Below are 23,424 nucleotides of genomic sequence, written 5' to 3'. Positions count from 1 at the left end.
CTATGCCCCAGGTACCCTAAACACTTTAAAGCCACAGGCCACTAGGTACTGGTCATGCAGTTGCTGCCTAGTCAAACCACCACCATCTACTGCTTAGCTATTGCAGATTCAGAGGCCAGGACATTAGCAGATGCTGTCTGTGTCCCTTACTCAGCATATGGTGACCATGGGATGTTTAATTTCCACCAGGGAAGCCCCTGGAGACTAAGCAGAAGGAAGGTGTGTAACATCTAACAGCACAGCATGGGGTGAGTGCCACACTCGGCTGGTGTCAGCGTTGGCGGAGCCCTGGTTCTTGTGTGGGATGTGCAGCCATCACCGTTTTGGCCGAGGGGCATGTAAGCTGCACAGATCCCTCGTGGAGCAGAATTAAGATGAGAGCACAAGGGCTTGACTACACATGGAGTTGGTCAGGAATCCTGACCAACTCCACATGGCCCTGCTGATTTTGGCATAAGAGCATTATTCCAGCCTAGCTGAATCCACGAATTATCCTCACCTTTCTTCCCTCCCATTGGAGAACAGATGAGGTCTAATATTAGGGTGTAAGAGGATCTTAGGAGCATGTTACATCTGAGAACAAGACTAGAAGAAATCTCTTCCAGTAACAAGAGCAGCATACAAACACAAAGCTGACTACAGATACAGGGCCTGTGAACCCCACTGAGGAAGGAAGGGGATCGCTTACCGCTGAGGACGTCTGGGCTGATGTAGGCGGGGCTCCCTCGCTGATCCTTCAGCAGGTCGTCTTCGCTCACTAGGTGCTTTCCAAGACAGAAGTTAGTTATGGTTATTCGGTGAGTCCTGGGGAGGGTTACAAGGCATTAGTGAGCATGAAGAGCCAGGCCGGGAGTCAGACAGTGTGACTCAAGGGAATCATCACTAAGGCAGAAACATCTATACTTCTTTTCAGGAAGCCTGCACACCATCAGGTAAAGGCTAGCGTTACACTGGCAGCTGTGGTCATAAACCCAGCTCATTCGGGGGGAGTGAGAGTCCAAATATGCTAAATTATGACCTGGCATTGTATATGCAAGGGGCACAGTGTCCAGCTGTGTCTCTGCGATGGGCTTTAAAATCTCTGCTACTTCTTATCAGCAGTAAGAAATGGCAGCTTTCATTGGAAAAGTTGACCCTCCCCTTTCCCCCAACCATCATTCCAGGGAGCCATCTCCAAACAAGTACTCCACTGCAATGGAGTTTTCTGGCACACTACCAGATTTTCATAGATACTCTTTCCATGAATGTACCCAGAGTTCAGACAAAGCTTAATCAATAGCTACAGGGACTTCTTTATGGGCGAGTGTTTCTAGGTAAAGGGCATAAGAACTTTACTATATGCATTTTTCACATTAAAATACCCTCATTTTTACAAGATTTCCTGATTAGAGTTAAGAGATTCTTTCAGGGGAAAGTAAGCTCATTATGAAATGAATTACCTCCATGTTAAGCTTGCAATAGTCACATGAACAATCTAACAATATTAACAAAACTCAAAGGATAGAGGCCAGAACCATTATCTAGAAGATAATATTATACCACTGAAAAGTAGCAATGTCGGGCTGGTGGGCGTGGTTTAAGTCAGTCAAGGTTATCCATGAAATATTAACAATGCATCCAACAGAAGAGTCAAACAAAATCAAGTGTGGGTTGGCAATGAAAAGTTTCCCCATTATTTTTAAAAAAACAAGATTTATGTGAGTGATTGAGAAGGGTGGCTGAAGCTTTTGAGCAGATTGTTGTGGAGCGGGCCAGTGATTTGGGCTGATGAGAAATGTTCTCTGTGGCAGATGCGCCTGTTGTAGAAACCCATTTCTCTGTTGGCTGCAGCAGTGAGGTTGGCTGCCTGTCGCTTTATGAAGTCCAAACCCCGCACATCACGTTCCTGGGCTAATGAAAATACTGCAGCCATTGTCACCTGGGAAATAGATCCTTCATGAACACCTCTGGTTAGCACAGGCCTCCCCCAAAGTAGCAAGTGCAGCAGTTGGATTCCACATGCACACATCAGGTCAGATTTCAGACTGACTAAAGGCAGGCAACCTTGAACATCTTACTGCGTGTTAAACACGGAGCCTTTCACATTGCTAGCAGAGCTTGGGACTTGCCAGCTTTCCACAGCATGTCTCTGGAGATTCTGCTTTTAACCTCTCTTGACTTTAGATTCCCAGAACTCCTCTATGACCACACCACCCCGACTACCAAAAACCAACCATCATCAATCCCCTCTCAGTTGCTGCCAACAATCTAAGATACTGCAGGGCAGCCCCAGAGAGCTTCATCACAAACAAGGGATTGGATTGAAACCCTGAGCCTAAAGATTTCTAAAAAAGCGTTTAGCCCAGAGAAGCAGCAGCAGGATGACAATGCTATCAATTCATTGGCTTCCCAAGGTCACCCTGCAAAGTCCGTGGCCTCTACTGTAACTTGATCCTAGAGGACACAGCAGAATACCTTCCTGATGGAACCGGCTGGGCAACTCTCAGTAGCTTAAATTAGGGAAAGTCTACAAGAACGTGCACTTATCACTGCCTTGACCCCTCACTTTTACATTGCAAGTTTTCCCACGCCTCCCCCTTTGTGTCTTTAGCTTGTAAACTCTCTAGGGAAAGGACAGGGTCTTCCAATTTGTTCACAAAGCAACTAGCACATGCTGGACACTAGTATACTCAATCAATAATCAAACTAAAATGTACATTGATTCAATTAACGGGAACAGGGAAAATATGTCCAGCTCAAAGAAATACAACGTGATGGAAAGGCTATGAGATCAGTGAATATTGTGTTATCAGCTATTACAATAGTATTCTGATGATCGAGACGACATTTAATATGTTGCTGGTAATTGGACTATAGAGCGGAGAGCTCGTTTAGTGTGAGGGGAGCCTAGTCACCTGAACAAGGCTGCTTGACACAGAAGAATTTAGTTCTAAATGAAAAACTGGATTTTTCTCTTGTAGGTTTCATAGACTGCTTTATCAAAGCCATACAATCACATGGCTTTTGCCTTCACCCCAGGGCAGACTCAAAGACAGGTTAAGGGATTAAACTGCCTATCTCAAAGGAACTCAGAGCCGACCTGGTGGCTCAATGGTAGCATATCTCGGACTCCAGAAGGTTGTGTGTTCAAATCCCCCTGGGTTCCTGTTGTCACACCTTTGCCCCTGTTGGTGGGAGCTTCCCCTCCAAAGGGTGTGCAGCCATTAAGTGTCTCTGGGGCACACCCGGTCAATGGGTTCGACTCAACAAAAAGATGAGGGTTTGAGCACACCTGGGGATGCTGCTCAGGAGGTGAGCCGCGGTTGTGCTTCTCATGCGGCTGGATGCCCTGAATTCAAAAGAGCTCGGGCACCCTTCTTTTAGTAACTGAAAGCCACAATCTCTATCAGAGAAAGGAGACTTAAGGCTGACTTTCAGTCCTATTTCCATTCTCAAGTGTACACTTCTCACTCTAAGTCCTCACGCAATTGTTTCTAGCAATCACTAACTCTCTAAGGCATTAGTAAAGAAAAGTGTTAATATTCTAATAGCAAATAGCCACTGGAATACCACCACTTACCTTTTAGGTGGAAACTAAGAAATCCACACTATTCCTAGCTGGTTTAGAAATAGATTACAATGAAGTGGATTTCTGCAGTCTAGAACTGGAGCTTCATGGAAGCTAAGCCCGCCATACTCCCAATCTGAGAGCTACAAATGAGAGCCTTGAATGGAACAAGGCATTGGAGATTGTGTAATGCAAGAAAACCAGATAGCCCCAAATCACCCTCCAGTGAATCAGACCAGCTGCAGGGAGAGATGGTTAAGAAATGTGCACTTTTCGCCTCTGGCGCAAGGTACAATGGTAGAAGAAATGTGCAAGTGCAGCACGAAACTGCTTGATAAAGAGTTTCCATCTAATAGTCAGAGGTTCAGTATCACACTACACAGGCCCCCAAAGCCCCAGTGTGGACTACTGAGAACGTGACCACTATTTCCAGCCCACATCAGAACCTCAGAAACCTGAAGCTGGATAAAGGCCATAATCTGTGCACCTCTGGAAAGTCACTCCAAGGGGTGACGCAGGAGACCTGGATGGCCAAACACACATGAAGCTCCCGGAAGAACATTCCGCACACAGAAGTTGGAGGCAAGAGAGGGACAATGCTGCAGCAAAGCAACGTAAGGTTCATTTCACAAAATACTTTGAACAGTCTTCACAAGACTGACATAAGCACATGCAGAACGGATGCTCAGTGAAGTGAGCCGCACAATAAATGCCCATTTCCTTGGCAAAGTTTGGATACGAGTGAGTGTCTGAGACACTCGACAGCTTGTATGCTCACCATGATATAGACTATGGAGATGAATGACTGTATGAAGGGGCTGCCACTAGTAACAAGCGAAGAGAAGTGGAATAGAAACAGCAGTGTAATCTGAATCAAGTGGAAACACAATAGTGCGGCACCTTGCCAATGTTGGTGAAAGTTGTGATTGTTATTAAGCTATTTTAAAACATTGTCACTAAAATCTTGAACTCTAAAATTACAGCGAAATTCACATCAGTGTAAGAGTTCCCACTTTACTATTTAGATGGCCATTTTACTTTAAACATGTGAATTTAAACACAGGCCTGAATTAATCAGTTTAATGAAGTAATCGAGCTCATGTTCTGGGAGGACACGCATGGTTAAAAATGGTGAGAAAGATTAAGAGTAGAAAGAATACAAATGTTTCTCCAAGTCAATTTATGTTTTGGAATGAACAGCCTAACACTTATGCACAAAGGGAAATCCTAGGGTTTGCTACTAAGAATGTGTGATTCAGTTTCTTTGGGATGACTGAGCACACATTAGCATGGCTAACTTCTCTCAAAGTGCAAAGTTTATTTTCACTATGTTTAAAAGGCCTGAGAAATCACCAGCTAAGTTTGCCCTATTAAGACAAGACTAGATTTTTGGGAGAAATGAATAAACTAAAGGAAGGCCAACAAGGCTGACTGTATGTCAGGTTAAAGCAACATTCTGCTTTAAATAATACTATAGGATTTCAGCATTCAGAACACTGGGCCATCCGTTACTCAATTAAGTTCAGTCTTGAACAAGTGTCAGAAAACACGAACTCAAAAGATCCTCCACTTATTTTTTTTGGCAGACTTTAAACTTTATTTGATTACTGAGTCACTGGTGACCAGCTCCTACAGTTTAACTGCAGAGAAATGATGGCTTTATTCCCTCCAGAGAGTCAACCCCATTCTAACAGGACAGGGAGAGACAAGTAAAGTAAATTTGCGTCAGCACCGTTTGCCTTGAATTAGTCACGCTTCAGTTATGTCTCTTTTGGCCAATGCTCTGTTTTTTCCTTTTCTAGGAACTTGGTTTGTACCTCCCACCTTTAAAAAAAAGAAGAGAAGCTGTGCCAACCCCTCTGGAACATGAGAGTTTGATTTCTCCAGAGAAGGGGGAAATGTACCTGGGTGCTCAGATATTTCAGGCTGGGCAGCCCCATTTTCATTTTCCAAACATAACTTAAGGGCCAGATCCTGCCCTCTGAGGTATGCACACCGTCCCCACTTGAGTCAGTGCAAGCTATGCATGCATAGTTAAGGGCACACAATGGCCCCGAAACAGGAGATTCTGCTCTTTGGCCAGTGGAAGAGAAATTGAAAGCCTAAGTGAAACAAGTTATCAGAAGTAAATTAACTCCTGGCTCACATCACAAAAACAAGGGCCCCATTCTGCCTTCTTTACACCCACCCAATCCTATTATTTTCAATGGGACAGCTCATGTGCAACTGAGGGCAAAAATCAGGTCCCAAGAGTTAAAGCAACTTCAAACCAGTTGTGAAAAAGGAAGCAGTAAAATACAACTGAAGCTGAAAAGAGAGTCAGTGAGACAACAGAATGAAAGCAGGTCCTGTCATAAGGCAACAGGCTCTAGGAACAGCCATCCTGAAAGGAAAAAATGAGAAGCGGCAAGCAGGTGTCTAATGTCAAATACAACTTGGGGAGAGAGAAGAGTCATTTTAGTCAGAGCAGAATTGGTTGAATACCACTCAGAAGGACCATGGCCTGAATACAGAGGGTGGTGCTGATGAGAAATGAGACTATGTAAATACGGGACTAATTTACAGCTTGCTAGCATGTCTCGCTTCCTACACATCTTGGGGTCTGACCTCACTTTACTGACCATGATTTTACTCCCATTAGCCCTGCAGAACCAACAGGGTTCTAGTCTGCCTTGTGCATCCAAACCGTCGGATAAGCCTCAACTACAGAATGTTTGTTACTAGTGATGAGGTAACAGGCAATAAAGGTGGATTTCCAGACCAAGGTGGAATTTGGTGTCAGCAGCTCTGTACATAAAACAATGAAAGTTTGCAAAGTAAATGTAAAACTGACTGTAAAAATGCTCTTTAAGGGGGATCTTGCATTAATGCAATGTTTTTATATCCTCCTATAGCCTAGAATTGTACTCATCTATAATTATGAGTGGCTCTTATAAAGTTAATTTGATCTGAGCTATATACAACATGAATAATCCCAGGAGAAGTACTGCTTAACACTGAAACATCCCAGCCCCCACAAAAACCTAGGCACTTCAGACATGTCACACCATCATGTCTTTTCTATACTAACGTGCATTTTGTCTTTACTAGCAACCCCTCCTCCCCCAAATAGACCATAACTACTAGCATACAGATAAAGCCAGCATCTGTTCCCGTCTCTCTTCAAGGTCCTACCGAGATAAGCATCATTTCCCACTCCAGTTTCTACCCACTTTCCAGCCTGCAGAAAGAAAGCAGTTTAGAGACAGAGTTTAAGGCCAGAAGACTCTGACCTCTATAGCACAGGCCAGCAATATCACCAGCATTGTTATGCTGTCCTTGCAGTATGCTTTTTCTTTCAGAGAGTTTCAGATTTTAAAGCCAGAAAAGACATTACGATCATCAAGTTCGACTTCATCTTAACACTGGCCATAGGTCATTCAATGTTTTTATCTTGCCTTCTACAAAGCATTCCAATAAGCCTTAATTATTTGGCATTAAGGATGAGATTTTCTTTGATTTTGCTCAGGAAGCCTCAGAATTGGTACTGAAGGCTGATTATCCATTTGAATGTAGCAGTCAGTTAAGCTTTGCTCAAGCTGTGCCGTGTATGAGGAATTAACACTAGAAACTGAAAACTAATCTGCAATAATTCTGCTGTGCGTATGAACAGCCTCCAATGTAACAGCTAAGAATGGAGATGTCAGCCTCAAGAACATCTAGAATTAGGGTATTTTGGATTGTTTATTTGGTTACAAAGTCAAATTAGACTATTTTTGCTCCCACACCTCCCACAAACTGTACTGTTATGCTGTACCACTACCAAGATGTAACTGATGGACAGGGACCTGCAATGGGAAAATTTAGGAACACTGTATGTGAGGTGGTCAGAGAGATTAAATTATTGTAGACTGGTTACTCTCGTCTGAACGCATGGATTCAGTTTAAAAGAGGGCTGTGGGGAAAACAAGCAGGAAAACAACAAATAGCTGGCTACAAATAATCAACCTTGTGGCAAGGGTAAGGGGCAATTACAGAACAATGGCCTACTTTCAGGTCCCAGGCTTAAGTGACACTCAGCTCTTTCTGTCAATGCTGGGAACTAAGAAATTAAAGAACACTAAAGAAGCCCTTCTCAGGAGAGAAGGTGGGGTCAATTGCCAAGTGCTGTTCCTGGTAGGAACAAAGAGTGGTCCTGTGATAGCTGTGGGAGTATCAGAGCAGCTTCCCCAGCCTAGAGGGAATGGTGAACTCTGAGGAAGACAGACATGCATGCCTATGGAGTGGTTACTGTTTTCAGATGTTTTCTCAATAAGCACTATGCTTTAAGGTGGCTGTTTGATCATTGCCTCCAGAGGGAACAGAACTGCAGGCACTTGACCTGCTGAGGTAATCACAGATGATCAAAGGGGTCTGCAGCCCAGAGAGAGAATAGCGTGATTCCATCCAGAGAGGTAACAGCACAAAACCTGCGGGGGCGTGCACTTGAAGGGACCAGGAGGGGTTAAAGATGCAGTTTGCCACAGTTCCCAAACTCAGAAGGAATCCAGAAGCAAAGCTGCTCTGTGAGCACCTGCCACGAGCAATATCCGGGCACAGGAGTAATTCTCAGTACTTATCTGGGGATTTTCATCCACAAATCTCAAAGCATTTGACAATCAAATCTCAACACTGCCAATTAATGTCATCCATGTCATACAGGTGGGTAAATCGAGGCACTGCTCAGTAGCAGAGCTGAGACTAGAATCCGAGAGTTTGAGTGCCTGGCTTCTAAGCCACAGGGGAACAGCTTCGTGTGGGCAGTGAAAGTACATGGGGGGGACCCAAGACTGGTTGGGCTTTGCTCACTTTTGGGGGACCTGTTAAGAACAGAATTTTGGCAGGGAAAGGAAAACAGATAAAAGATCAAAACTGTTCCCCTGCCCTCCCCATCTCTGGAACAGCAGCCCTGTGTGAACTTAATGACCTACACCTCTGAACCCATGAAGCAGCTGTCCGCTAGAAAAAAAATCCCTTAAGGAAGCATCAGAAAGCAGATGCAAAAAGGAGCCGTTGGAATGACTTACCTTTTGTTTAGCACCATGTTTCCTAGTTTCAAGTCTCTGTGCACAATATTTTTCTGTAAGACAGATTCCATATTATACTTAGATATCATATGAACACAAGCATCTTTAGAATGAGTTCAGTTCCAGCCCCAGCACTCAAGATATAAAGCACTAATTCTACTTTAGAGATTGCATCAGCCTCCGACAAGAACATAGATGCAATGCTCACGTTCTTGATTCTTTGATTTGTTGCTGTGATGTATGATCCAAGGAAACAGAAGGGCTATCCAGCACACAAGCAGTCCCTGGACAGTTACGCCTACTAGGTAGAGATACAGCCAGATTCATCTATATTCAAAATAGCAACAGAACAGTCTGCGAATATTGCTGAGGCCCAGTTTAGTATTTTTCAGTTGGAGTCAACAGCTGTAAAGAAGGTATCTCTATCCAAATAATAGCCTTAACAGTTAGATGTCTAGGGCCCCTTCATCTTATGAGTCTGGTGACACCCCAATGAAATCTAAAGGGTTAGTTTTCCCCTGAGGCTGTATCCTGTGCTCTAGCACTACGCTATCTGCTCCATTCTTGTTGCTAGCGTTCAAAACCACAGTGTAAGCATCCTGCTAACTCAGGCCTGCTGCACTGCACATCTGCTTGAAGCTGGTAGGTCTGAGCTGCAGGTTGCCCAGCCAAGACAGTGCCCCTTTCAACTGAGAAATTCTTCTGAGTGTGCGTGTTTATTAGCTCACTGACAAGGCTCTGCTAAGGGAGGCTGGATGTCACTTTTTATAGTGTAACAAGTCAGAAACCTCAGTGGAATCTATTTTTATAGCACAGTAATTTCCAGTTCATTGATCTCAAACTAGCAGCACAGGGTTTTTATCTCCAAATCAATTTTTATCTTACGTATGATTTATATTGCTTCCAGGGGAAATGCTTTGGAGTGTTTCCTCAATTTGACCAGCCTCAAACACAGAAAGCCTTTTTTTCAGGTTAATAGTCCTGCTGTTCACCTGATTTGCATCTAATCCAACTGCCCTCTCTCCTTGGCCAGCACGGCTGTACCATCAATACACTGCTGAGGAGAGAGGTGATGCTCTGCTACAGCTCAGAACATGAACGCCTGTGCAGAGCTTAATGTTTGCAAAAGATTGTGTTAGTGGAAGAGAGCTGAGACATCCATCCTTTGTAATCCTTCTGTTGCTGATAGGATGAAATTTTATGAAGTCCAGGATGCTAATTTGGGATGAAACTCTCCCAAGACACCTACACAGGCTACATGGAGACTGTACCTTGTGTAATGCTTCCACCACTCGTACCACATCGTAGAATATAACAACAGTCTCCCGTTCGCTGAGTCTCTTCTCTTTAATGACGTAATGCTGCAGGTTGATTAAATCTGCTGTCTTGTCACTGAAATCGTGAGCACAGAGACAGTCTAAAACGAGGCAAATGCGCTTCTTCATCTTCCTGACCATTCTGCTGGTTTCCAGATCTTCTATGATTTCACAAGTTCGGTCCTGCAGTGGCAGAGGGAGGCAAGGAACAGAGTTTAAATAAATGGCCTGGTTTGCACATGCAGGGGACCTATGTATTACTTAGGAACAGAGCATTAGAGAATAAGATGGTCTTTTAGATAGTTACAATAAAATAATAAGCAAAGCACAGATAAGAGATATACATGGGACAGGCTCATTTGGTTTAAGATTGGTAACCCGAGGGCTCAGTTTGCATTTCCGGGCCTGAGTAGTACAGAACTGATACAGTGAGAATTCACCCACTGAGCATGGGTACTCAGCACAACCAAACCCACATAAAATGCCAGTGTGTTCAGAAGCCAGACATGGGACAGCAAGGTTTGATATAGCTAGGCCCTCTGGCTTTGTTACAGTATAGACAGAGCCTCAGCTGAAACAGGCTGTTCACAAACATCACTAGCCAGCAAGTGAACACAGCTACCAACTCTCTCCTCAGCCTGTCCCAGGCTCAGTACATGACTTATTGTTTCGGAGGTGTTAACAGCCCTGCAACTGGTTCACTCAGGGATAGTTAATTGCTAATTAGAACATTTACATATTTATTTTAACATGGTGAAACAGCATCTTGGAAACTTGTCTGATTCTCCCAATTCAACAACAGCCCAATTACAGAAACTGGAAAGCAGAGATTACATTCTAAAAAGGTGCTTGTTAGCACAAACTGATCCTCCAACGTGAAACAAGGCGCATGGAGCACTTCCATTTTCCTCCAGCTGGAGCGGGGACCAATTCTAGGTACTACTGATATAGCTGGATCATATTAGAAAAGCCTCTTCAGATTGCCACTCATGTTTCCTGTACTTACTTCAGTTTACTTCTCAATGTTAAGGAGTGCAGAAAAGCTTACAAGTGCACATATCAAGACTCATATCCTATTTTATAATCTAATATATCACATGTCACAAGCCTCATTTCATCAGCATTTAACATGCAATAGCCTCTGCACTAAACTTACTTGCTTTAAGAGGCATTGACTAATCATGGTTGCATGCTGGTAATTCTCGCTGCATGAGAATGTCAGTGGGAGTAGCGCATTACATAGAGAAGCAACTCAGGCAAACTGCAGTTGTCAGTGTCCTCAGAGAGCCTGTGAGCTGGCTGGCTGTACCTGAAAAAGCCCATGATGGTGAACCACTCCATCCTGATTGTGCAGAAGGGAAAGGAGAGAGTACTCCGTGTGCAGCAGCATCTTGCCCTGTCGCTCCTCTTGGGTTTCTATTCCTTTGTCACCCCTTTCCTCTAAGGTAAGAATCTTTGGGGAAAAAGGTGAAAAAAGTCTTATTCCTTTAGGGAAAACCAACTCCGCCCAAATCCTTAGCTACATTTAAAACATATTCACCTGTGCATTTAACAGCTGAATGGAATTATGCCAGAGCTAGATTTATGTACTTGCCACAAAGTGTCTGATCTAACATATGTGCAGAATGATACAGCATGAATTTGATGAGCTCACAGGAAACACACACATTGCCATTTGCAAGTACCCTGATCGTTTCCCCCTTTGTGACCAGCATGCAACTCAGTTCTCCTAGTGGCAGTACTGCAGAGGGGGCTCCAGGAAGCCACTGGTGTTTTACGGACGATTGTTTAAACCTGCTCAGAGTAGCACTGGCTGAGGCTTTGCTTGAGAGCAAACACTTGCACCAGTGCTGCTATCGCCAATGGAGCAGAACTGCTGGCAGGAAGTTTTAGCAGCCATTCCCTAGGGTGTACAAGGCTTCAGAAGCCGGTTGCATTCTCCCTAGATTCAGGCAGTTCATCTGAAGGAGCAAAAGTTAAAAAGTCTCCGAGGATCCACACCCCAGGTGCTTTGCTTACCTTTAGTTGATAGAAGTCATCTGTCCCATCCTTTCTTGCCAAACACTGAACAATACTTGGCACTGGGGAGTTACCTAGACGTGGACCTACCAGCACAAAGCAGAACAGATTTGTTTTCCTTTAAGAAGCTATGACTAATTCAATGTCATGTCAATATTCAGCTGCCACAGAGTTTACATAAGTCTAAATCAAGTTCCTTTTTCAGCACAGTATGAATATCCACACTGTGCAGTTTCTTCCCATAAATTGTATTGTTCTTATGAAAACAATAAATGATGCTGGATTCTGAACCTCCTTGGACAATGGTCCATTTGTTCACAGAAGAGACCTTTGGCAAAACACTGTACACTGTACAGCTGTCCCTTATAGAAATACAAAATTCTGCATGCCCAAACCATACAGCTTTACACTCACCATCAGCAGCTTTGGCAGGAAATTCTGATTACTGGAACTCTGAACCCAACTGCCCGCCTAAAGGGGCTGCTCAGTTTAACAGTTTATTGAATGCACCAGAATAACTCACTGTTTTGATTTCCCATTTTAATTAATCCATTTTTAATGAAAGATTATCTGATAGGTTTTATACAAAGGACTTCACAGGGATCTTGAGGTTATGCAAAATAGCTTTAAGAATTAGACATCATTCAAGTGACATCCGAGAGGTAGTGAGGGTGGGGAGTGGACCTCCAGAACAGATGCCAAGGAGAGAGCAGCCACTGTTTTACTTTAATAAACTGTGTGCATTCTAACTTACCAGCAGATTCAGAGTCAAGTGGGGTCAAACATGCATTGCAGGGCTCCTGAGGAGAACCCGACTTACCAGACATCACCCTCAAGAAGAAGGTCTGCCTTTGGATATAATTTAAATATTCAGATCCAAAATAAATAAAAGCAAGGGTTCACAGCTGTGCCCCTAATGGCTACGCCTGTCCTGCTAAACATGCATTACAAGCACCGTTAATTTTCCAGTTACAGGAGCTCCAAGGATTGCTGCTTCGTTAACATCAGATGAAGTGAATTTTGCTCAGGCACAAGGACCTAGATTACAATTCTGCTTTGTCTCATTTTATTGAATCTGTTTTCCTTATGCTTTGCAACCATTCACATTCCACCTCACACAGCACAAGAGATGAAGAAAACCCTGTCTGCTTACCGAGGATGAAAGGGCCCGCTCTCTTGGCATTATTTCCAGAAATCCCAGTACAAAGAGCCTTTGCCTTAGCAGATGTTTCCCCAGCTCCTCTGTCTGATGCTCGCCTCTTCATTCTCAGCTCTTGAAAGACAGGGAAGATCACACTTCTGTGAGTAACTGAGCTCTTTTCCTTACGTTAAACTCTATCTTGTGCTGGAAACCTTTTATTTAATGAGATGCATGGCACCTCCACCTATTTGTGCAGTAGAAGGCAGTTCCTACTAACAAAAAAGCTGTAGCTCATTTGCTAGTGGCTTAATTGGGGGCTAAAGGTACAAGGCAGCTTCATTAGAGTGTAATGTTCCTAGAAGATCAGTTATTTGACACATGGAGTGGGGAGGAATCAAAATAATTAAGACGTGTTTTATTGGAGAATTCTATACATTCGACAAGAAACTGCCTCTGTTCCTCCTCAAAATGCCCATACAATTCTGAAGTCAGTCCATGATCATGAGGCTGAATCAGTACTTTTCAGCATTCCCTGGGACAGAGCACTGGGGAGGGAAGGCGGGTGCACGAAAGCAGCACACATCTCTACGAGTTACTTTTGGGATTATTGGTTAATTCAACTTTAACAATTTATTTGTAAATGATAACACACACACAACACACACACACACACACACACACACACACACACACACACACACACACACACACACACACGTTAGAGTAAACTAAAATCCCCCTCTCTTTGTCAGTGTTTATCCAATGGCTTAATCTATGCGCCTTTATCCCTTCACCATGTTCATCCAGCTGGACTAAGTCAAATTCAGGCACTTTTAGTTTGCCACATAAAAATCACTGCCTCTCTTGCATTTCCATGTCTAGGAAGCTCTGTTTTGCATTTGTCTAAGAAAAATCCCACTGCCACCAGCTCTCAATAGATATTTTCTAGTAGACAAATTCTTTGTGAAAAAACCTGGATGTGAGCACTCCCATACTCCCACCCTCCAGGAAAATACTCCCTTCCATCACAGGAGAGTCTCTTGCATCCAAATATGCAGAGAACAGCATTACATAGACAGACTGAAGGAATGGGTCACTCTACACTGCTGTGGACGAGGCTATGAAGTCTGTTACATTCTCCTTATTCAAGTATTGCAGAGATGTTCTGGGCTCTTCTAAAATGAGGCAGCCCTCTGCTCCGCAGAGCCCTACAGAAAGTTTACTGAAGTAGCCGTTCAGACCCAACATCTAAAGGTCCGGGTTAATCCAAGTCTCAGACTGGTCACATCACATCTCTCTCTATAAGGTCCAGTCTTACTTCAGTTCAGTGGCAAGAGAATGCTGGCTATGCAAATACTGCAGCTGCTATATTCTGCGCTCAATGGGTTCACTGATAGTGCACGTCTTAATCCAGCCTCCAGTAGCAGTCACTGGAGCAAGCACCAGTCTGCAGAGTTCCCCTTGTCACCACAGCCCCTTCCCTGGCGCCTCAACTCCACACTGAATAACTGTATTCATTCTAACCTTTTCCTATCTCCCCTTCCTCAGACTCCCCTACCCCAGTCAGTTTCAATGACTCTTGGGCAGGGGAAGAGTGTTTTGAGTACATGTTTAACAGCACCGATGTTTTAAAAGGTGACAGACTGATAAACCCCTCCCACTCATCCCCCTCCAGCCCAGGCTGGGTAGAGTGGGAAGATCACACCTCTGGTGACATGAACTTTTCACTGACTGCTGACTCAACATGCCAGCACTGCGTCAATGTACAAAAAAGCACTTAGCACTGTGCCCAGCACAGCAAGACATTGTATAGTAGGTAGCAGTAGAGGTGGGATGTTTCTACGAAATTAATCTGCAGGTTTAGATTCCCCAGTTATATTTGAAGGCAAAACCAAATATATAAGTATTAACTTAATTCAGTTAATTTCAGTTATGGTGCCCATGTAGTTTAGTGGTTAAAACAAAGGTCTGGATGCCATAATGGTCTTAGTTCTGTTGACTTACTAGACCATGCTGAAGTCACTCAATTCCTTGCAATTTAATCACCCTAGAAGGAAATATGTACGCACAAAATGTCACCAAGGAAACCCCCAGCTAACACGTACGCTGCAACAATGGGGCTGTGCAATCTGGGCTCAGTAGGACTCACTAGGGCATGTGGCATTATCATAAACAAAAGAATCGGAGGACTCACGTTGTAGTTCAGCATCAGCCATATCTTTAGTCTTCTTCCAAACTAGGTTTTCCAGTGTCTGAGGAGACAGCAGGCCCCACCCTGGAGAAGGCTGGATGGCTGAAAGGTCGGGGACTCTGTAAATATAAAATGAGATGCACTTGATCCTGTGGTTTGGGGATTATTTTTGATCAGGACAATGTGGTAGGCACCAAAACATCTGCAATTTGCAACATCTGTGTTTGTCTGTCTCAGACTAGCCGCTAGATTGCTCTCTGAGCTTCTGCTTGTGGACAAGAGCGAGAAGAGCAACTGACGCTCTGTTACTGGGGAGTTACATGCATGCACGGTACTGTACAAAGGGAAGGCAAGTGCTAGCCTCAAGGATCTTTCTACTGATATTTTGCATTTAGAGCTCATTAAAATTTATCTTAATGTTCGGTGGAAAAAGCCTTTACTGAAGGGTTTTAAAGGATGCGTAACTGTTGAGTTTTTACCTAAATAAAAACTAATAAGGCTACCACTTTCAGGGAAGTAGAGAAGGAAATGAATTCTTCTGTATTGGGAACTAATTTTTGTATTGCTATGAAAGGGTTAATATGCACAAAGTTTGCACTTCAGGCAGTTTCTGCCAAGGACAAAGTTTGATGCACTGAGTTCTTATTGAATCCTGATTGCACAAAGGTTTCTCTTTAAAAGGGCCGAGCAAACCAGTGACACTAAAATTCAATATAATTTAAGAGTTAATCTGGTCACACCTCAAAGTCATGCTCAAATAAGGGATGCCATTAGGATTTAGTCAGGCAGTTAGTGTATTAAAAGCCAACAGATTATTAAAAACATTTGAGGTTTAAATATTGTATAATACAATTTGTATCTGTTACAGCTTTACTAAACCCCAGAAGGTTTTTAATCCACTTGTACTTGTTTAAATAAGAAGCTGCAGTTGAACTGAAATAAATGTGTATGTGAACATATTTGGAACACAACAAAAATCAAGCTCCTCCGAGGCCAGATAAGCAGTAAAGTTGCAATATATCCTGTTACTGGGACCTGTTTAAAAGGCCAGATAGCATTATACTTTGAAGGTCATCTTTAATTTTTAATATTTTGTTTTACAATGCCAAAGAACTTAGCATCAGGAGCTAAGACCACAATGGACATTTGTTTGTCTAAGGCCTGATTTATACCTAAAAACCTAGCTACGTCACTCAGCGGCATGAAAAACTTACACCCCTGAGAGCCGTAGTTAAACTGACCTAAGCCCCAGTGTAGACACTGCTAGGTCGATGGAAGAATTCTTCCATCGACTTAGCTGCTGCCTCTCGAAGAGGGTGGGCATGTGACAGCGGTGGAAAATCCCCTTCCTTCACTGAAGCAAGCATCTACACTCCAGCAGCGGAGCTGTATACACAGCCTCAGTCACACAGACTTGGGCTGTAGCAGTGCAAAGGCAGCAAATTCACAAATCTGCAGATATGGGCTAGATAGCATTTTCACTATGAGTTTAGCACAGTGGGAGGAGCTCTCATTCCTGCCTTGTTAAAGAGACATTGACTTAAATATTACACTCCTGGCAGCAAACTGTTACCTACTATTGTCACAAGCAATGTCTAAAATGGCTAGGACTGAACGATTAAAGAAAATCCTGTTTTTCACTCTGTGCATCTGACTACACTTTCTGTCTAGCCAGTTTCACTGTTTCCCCCTCCATAGTGCATTTCTCCTCTTTAGTCTGGGGGTCTCACACAGCAACAGGGAAGAGAATAAATAGGAAAATGTAATTGTAAAGCCACAAAAACTGACTGGGAGACTCAGGTGCAAGGACAGCACTGAAACTACTTTTCAATCATGTTCTGACAGAGAATTTCATGGTGAAGCTCTTTTAAACAATGGAACACAAGTTGAACCCAAGATAGAAAAAGTCCCAGAACCAAAGGGAAGAAAGTCAAAGCCAGCTGCTTTCAAATACCAGGAGGATTGTTCCCTTTTCTGTATTTACTGACATTGCATAACCCTGATTAAAGCAAGGAAAGTGGTCAAAAGGCCACAGGTTTCACTGTGCAGCTTCCTTCTTGGTAACTGGGGAATGCCCACAGAGACGCGACTTTGTTTCACCTACAACAATACATTACTTTGAAAGATAGGATCTAGGGGATGAATCTATTGAGGTCTTTTAAACAGAAATGCAACTGTGCTGCCTTTACTTGAAGCTGTCCTGTACAGATTGCATCATCTTCATAGCCCTGAGAAACTGCAATGCAGGAGATTCCCCTCCCACTAGCAAGTCAGCAGGTGTACAGAACATGCAGATCGGCTAGTGCTTCTATTGTTTTGTCCTACCCCTGAGTACTGCCATCATAAAGCTCATTTCAGGGAGGCTCTCCATGGGAAGCACTTGTATCAAATATTTGATAAGGGGCTCTTCAATCTAGCAGAGAAAGGGATAGCACAATCTCATGGCTGGATGTGACCGGAAATAAGGCATGCATTTTTAAGTGAGTGAGGATAATTAACCATTGGAACCATTTACCAAGGGTCGTGGTGGATTCTCCATCACTGCAATTTTAAACTCAAGACTAGATGTTTTTCTAAAAGATCCGCTCTGGGAATTAATTTGGTAGTGCTATACAGCTCCGACTAGATCAAAATGGCCCTTTCTGGCCTTGAAATCTATGAATCACACTGAAACCTGGTCTACAGGCTGCCAGCTCAGATGCTAACAATTTAATTATATTCTGAAAAGATCTAAGTGTTAAGCCACATTTAAAAGGGACACCGTCAAAACCAGTAGGCCTAAAATAAGACCCCAGAGACTGTGTGTTTGGGAGCACTCACGCTAATCCTACACTTCGCCTTTACGCTCAGTTCTTGTGAGCACAGAGGGCAATGAAGGAAATGGGAATCTGGTTCTGCAAGCATCGCAGACAGTAAGAGCATCTGCAGTTCCACCCCTCCCAAAGGGCCTCACAGCATCCTCAGCCTCCCTGCAAACAATCACAGCTTCCTTCCAGACAAGGAAGGCTGACGGTAGGCGCCAATGGACTCCCCCCCGCCCATCAATACTACTCCTACATCGGCTGGAGGGGATGCCAGAGATAAAGAGGAAGTGTCACAGTTCCTGCAAAGTTCAAATTCATGTCCCAAACTCCGATTTCCTTTTGGTTGTGGTTTTACCACCACTGATCTGGGCAAAACAGCAGCAGGCTGTCCCCTGTTGCTACATAATCATGCTCTAAAATCTACACCTGTTTTTAAAAAAAATGGAAGTCTTTAGCCTTATGATGATGGTAAAGAAATAACCACATGTGAACTTATGCAATGATGTCTGCAGACAGCCTGAAACAGGACTTTACAGCTAGGACTCATTCTCACGCTCAGGAGCCTACAGAGATCCATTTTAATATTACAGGATTCAGCCCTAATTGACTACCCTGAGCACCAAAATGGGAGCCCATCACTTCAGAATTCTTCAAAAGCCGCCTGGGAATATTCTGCTGTAGGGACAGCACCCTGGTGGGAGACACTGGGATGGCCCAGCAGAGCTCTCTCCCCATAGGAGAGCCGAGACCCCGCAAGTCACCTTCCTAGGAAGCTCTGCATTGGCCTAACTTCTAAATGCCTCAAGTCAGCTGCCAAAGCAGAAAGATTGGCTGATCCAGGACAAAGATAAAGGGATTTGCTGGAATGTAAAGGTTACAAGGCAGGCAGCAAAAACTGCCAGTCTTATTTTGGACCCAGAGTTTGGATGCAGCAGCTACCACAGGGCTGCTTCTCACTCTGTGCAGCCGCTCACGCTGGGTTTAGAACTGAGGATTCCAGATAAAGTTGCTTCTTTTGTCTTGCGTTTTGTATCCCAAACACAAATTGTGGATCTCATCTTGCATGCCTCCTAACACATCCAAGAGCTGAACAGGGAGTTAGGGTTCTCAAACTTTTTTTGCTGGGACCCCCTTTGAAAATATTTCAGGCTGTGACAACCTCCCCAAAAAAGTGATGACCCCCCCGCAATACCATGCCACTCTTACTTCTGTGCTGCTCCTGGGGGCAGAGCCGAGCACCCGTCCAGCGGCTCTTTGACCACCCCGCTCTGAAGGGCTCGGGTGCCAGCCATGTGCATTGCTGACAGCCAGCCCCCATGCATGCCAGGGCTCTAACAGCTCGCGACCCCCTGAAGGGTTGTGACCCCCCTTTTGAGGACCCCTGCTTTACTCGCAGCAAGTAGCAGCCTCCAGAAACCAGGATACGTCAAGAAACAATTCTAAGTGAACTGGCGAACATTCTCACACTGGTATGTTTCGCTTTACTGAAGTGATCACTGAAGTGCCTTTGTATTGTTTCTAAGATGGAAACACTGCAGGCAAAACAAGATAGGCAAACAGAGTTATGAGTGCAGTTCCCAGACTGCTAATTTAAACATGCGCACAGGACAAATGAATCATTTTTCCCCAGAGACTCCTGGCGGCTACAATTTGTCATCAAACCGAAACATCAGCTAAAGACATAGAAAGAAAGAGACGCCAGTGGAAACACCCCCCACCCCCCAAAAAATTAAATTGCTCAACATCACTCTGGCTGCTATGCTGCTAGGAGAAGCTCAAAGCCCCCCCTCTCCCAGCAATATTAATGGATTATTGATCTCTTCCACACACTGCAAGGGAGGCACAGAACACAGGTCCTTCTCCACGAGTCAGTCACTGCTGCCAGGAGTAGCCTAAGTCCTGCTTGAGTGAGAGGCTCTCCCAGCACCTACGGGACCAGAAAGACAAGGAACCCACATTCTGGTTCCAAATGGAATTGGGTCAGGCCCTCATGACAGACATTTCAGTGTCCCTATAACTGTGCTTTTCCCAGCAGGATTCAGTCCGTTTTCTAAAACAAAAGCTAGGATGGCATTACTGGTTTTGCTTTCTTTGTGCCAAGGCCCTCAGGCCTGCTGATTCATAGGAAGGGGAAGCCAATGAGCATCTCCTTGCAGAGCTCAGCAGTGTTAGTGATGAACAGCACAAGTCCCAGTCATTTGCAATGCATCTTAATCTGCTTTTCCAGCCAGCATTATGGATGCTGGCTAATGTGAAGCAATGTATACTTAGGCTCTCTTGAGAATAAGACCAAAAACAATTGGCTATTTCCAACATGAGGTACAAGAGTTAGTGCAAAGATTATTGTTCTGCTTGCTTCCTCCAATCCACTGATGACCAGGCACCTGAGAAGACAGGCTGCGAGGCCAGTTTTAGCTTTTATTGAAATTTAAGCAGCAAAAAATGAGATTTGAGTCAACAGGTCAAAATACACTTGTTTGCCTCTAAACTTTTACCAGCTAAAATTCAGTCCCATTTAATCAAGTTTATCAGATATCTTTTAAACTTGCTGTGTGGATGAGAAGGTACAATAGACACGACTTTACATCCAAATGAAGGACTTAAGCATTTACTGAAGTTTAACACAGTAAAACCTCAAGTATGATTTGACCTACAGTTGGGGGATGTATAACTGGTTAAGATCATGGTGAAAAAACATTCCCAGGAAAGCATTTTAATAGCTCCATGAGCCACTTCCCACTTGGAAAGAGCTGTAGAACAAAACTCCACAACTTTTTGTAATATAGGACTCAGACACCTATTTAAATAACCTCCCTAGAAACCTGGTTGTTGCAAATTGATCAGACCTGAGATGAGCAAGAGGCCCTGGCTCTTGGGTTAAGGGAAGCTTTGTAGGACAGATTCAAAATACAAAATGAAGCATGATAAAGCAAGGAGGTTGCGACCTGGCATGGTGATGCCAGAGGTCAGTGCTTCAGCTTACTTTCCAAGCCAGGAACTTTCCTTCCCCTTGACTATGCTCCAAAGAGTGAATGCAAATATCAGCTCCACTACCCTTTGAATGCAAAGCACGGGCTCTTCAATGGAGACAATCCCCTTCACTACAAGAAGGATAAATGCAGAGGGCAGCCAGTGAAGCAGAGAACTTTCTAATAAAAGGAAGTACAAATCAGGTTAGCTCTTCTGCTGTATGGAGATGCCAGTAGTTTGGTGCAGGTTCCGTTTATCTGAACATACTTCATTTTTAACCATCTGAAATACTAATAAACCTTTGGAAATGTAACAATTCTATACAGGAAAACTAAACAACATGAAATGAAAACCCATCAGTACTGATTCAAAGAGCTCACAGTCAATGACTGAGTCCAGTTATTCAAAAGCACCACTGAAACACACAAATAACTTGTGTATTGATTTGAAAGCCCTTTGGGAGGAACAAAGCCTTCTATCCTTCTAAAGAAACATGGGGGGTGAGGGGAAGAGGACAGTCTAGACTCCGGAAGTTTTGGCTAATGCCCTTGGAAATCTGCAGACTGATTCAGATTCTGGCTCCTCCCCTAACTGAACGATTAAAGAAAATTTTGGTTTAGAATTGAAAGGCAAAACAGTTTCTCTGATTAAAAGCCGATAGAAGAGGGTGGAACAGAAGAGAACAAGGACTGTCAGCAGGAGCCTCGGAAACATTTTCTTGTTGGACAGAAGGTTAGAAGACAGGGCTCTTTATACAATCCCTTTCCAACTAGTAAACTTAACTTTTTAGTGCTGGAGGCAGATCAAAACATTTAGTATCCATGCTTCCAATCCATTCAAAAAAATACATGCTCACACCCCTGGCTGACAAGCTGGATGCAAAACCTATCAGCACATGGTACAATGCAGAGGGCGTGCTTCCAAATGAAGATGGCTGCAGGGCCCTGCAGATGACTGGAAAGGATAGCCACTGACTGCTGTTTGTATAGCAACTCCATGGCCAGCACACCCCTAACTCAAAGGGCTGCAATTCACACAGAACTGGCATAAAGCCATTCAGGTATTGGTTAAGAAATGCACCCATCACGAAAGGTGTTTTTGTTACACTGGGTTTTATTTTACCTAAGTTATTGTGTGTAGTGAGTATTCCACAAATGAGCTGCAGTAACGCTTCTTTGCATGCACAGAATATTATCGTGTGACTCATGCACATGCTAATACTTTATTCTTTGCAGTGAGGTGCTGTTGCTGGTTTTAACAGGAGATGTAATATACCTTATAACCCTAACTGGGTGGAAAGAAAACACTTTAAAATCTGTGTTTCAGATTGCCTACCTGGTTATGATGTGATACAACCTGACTAATGCAGTGTCTTTTACATGACAGCAGGCTTCACACCAGCACCATAAACCCATAAAACAGGCATCCCGATTACCCCTCACAGGAGAAGGACATTTCTTACGGTGAACTAAAATATGGCTGAAACTTCAGCAATCCTAGCACCAGCCTCCAAATAGAGAGCACACCAAATGGGAGTGTGGTCCAGGATTTAGAAAACTCAGAGCATCCCCAAGTCTCTGCTGCAAACACAGATAACACAAGACTTATTTAGACTAAAAGCAAAGTGCAGTGCAGCAGAAATTGATAGGGTCATCCTTAATCAAACCGTGGCTAACAACCTACAAGGCTTCCCCCTTTGTGTGGTCTTTAAAAGGAGATGATGACATAACATCCTAAGGAGAAAAAGCAGCTGAAGAGGAGGATGCTTTTAAGAAATATGATTATGTGACTAAATCATCAGTGCGGATGCCACAAAGAAACAATGAAAGGATGTAGCATTAACACTACAGAATGAGGGAAATACTTCCTGCATCCTAATGACTGCCATTGCTCAGGGACCGTTCACTACACAGGCATCAATACAGGCTCTTCTTCAAAAGGAGAATGTGCCAGAAGCTGCCCCTCATTCCGTTTACACAGAGACAAGTCTGAACTCCTGTTGTCTTCTTGACCCTACCTACAGACCACTCACTTCTCAGACCAAATGGCTACTGGATCACAGCTTTGTAATTAGCCATAGGAAAAAGGAACCTTTCTGTAGAGGAACACTTGCACTCATTGCTCCCGTAACACTTGGTTTTGCTCACTGATGCTTTCCAGTGGTTGATGAAACCCTCCCATTGGTTATGATCCCATTTGTTACTTTCACTGGCAAGACAGTCTCAGACGCACTGTAGCAGAGCAGTCTCAAACTATTAGCTAGCTGCCTCTCCTTATATTTCCAGGAAAGAATTCTCCAGTTAGAAAAAGTTTATTTAATACAAAAGTGAACACATGCTCAAGGACTTATTCAGTTAAACTCAATAAAAGTTCCAGGTTTTGCAGTGCCTG

At 43.7% G+C, this 23,424-nt stretch overlaps 1 protein-coding gene across 4 annotated transcripts in view; it reads right to left on the bottom strand.

Moving 5' to 3' along the window:
• Nucleotides 1–23,424, bottom strand: part of STK40 (serine/threonine kinase 40) — a 39,356-nt gene that overhangs the window by 10,649 nt on the left and 5,283 nt on the right. For all 4 annotated transcript variants that reach the window (XM_067533775.1, XM_067533776.1, XM_067533773.1 and 1 more), the window contains 7 exons: nt 15,263–15,378; nt 13,081–13,200; nt 11,928–12,013; nt 11,218–11,361; nt 9,864–10,091; nt 8,593–8,645; nt 689–804 (listed from right to left, as the gene is read on the bottom strand). In XM_067533775.1, the coding sequence (XP_067389876.1) occupies nt 689–804; nt 8,593–8,645; nt 9,864–10,091; nt 11,218–11,361; nt 11,928–12,013; nt 13,081–13,200; nt 15,263–15,284 (769 nt within the window). In that variant the 5' untranslated portion in view covers nt 15,285–15,378. The remainder of the gene's footprint in view (nt 1–688; nt 805–8,592; nt 8,646–9,863; nt 10,092–11,217; nt 11,362–11,927; nt 12,014–13,080; nt 13,201–15,262; nt 15,379–23,424) is intronic.

The sequence above is a fragment of the Emydura macquarii genome, unplaced genomic scaffold (assembly GCF_026122565.2).
Source record: "Emydura macquarii macquarii isolate MOO-44397 ecotype Brisbane River unplaced genomic scaffold, CSIRO-AGI_Emac_v2 contig_3348, whole genome shotgun sequence".
Classification (NCBI taxonomy): domain Eukaryota; kingdom Metazoa; phylum Chordata; order Testudines; family Chelidae; genus Emydura; species Emydura macquarii.
This window is presented reverse-complemented; position numbering and strand designations above follow the sequence as displayed.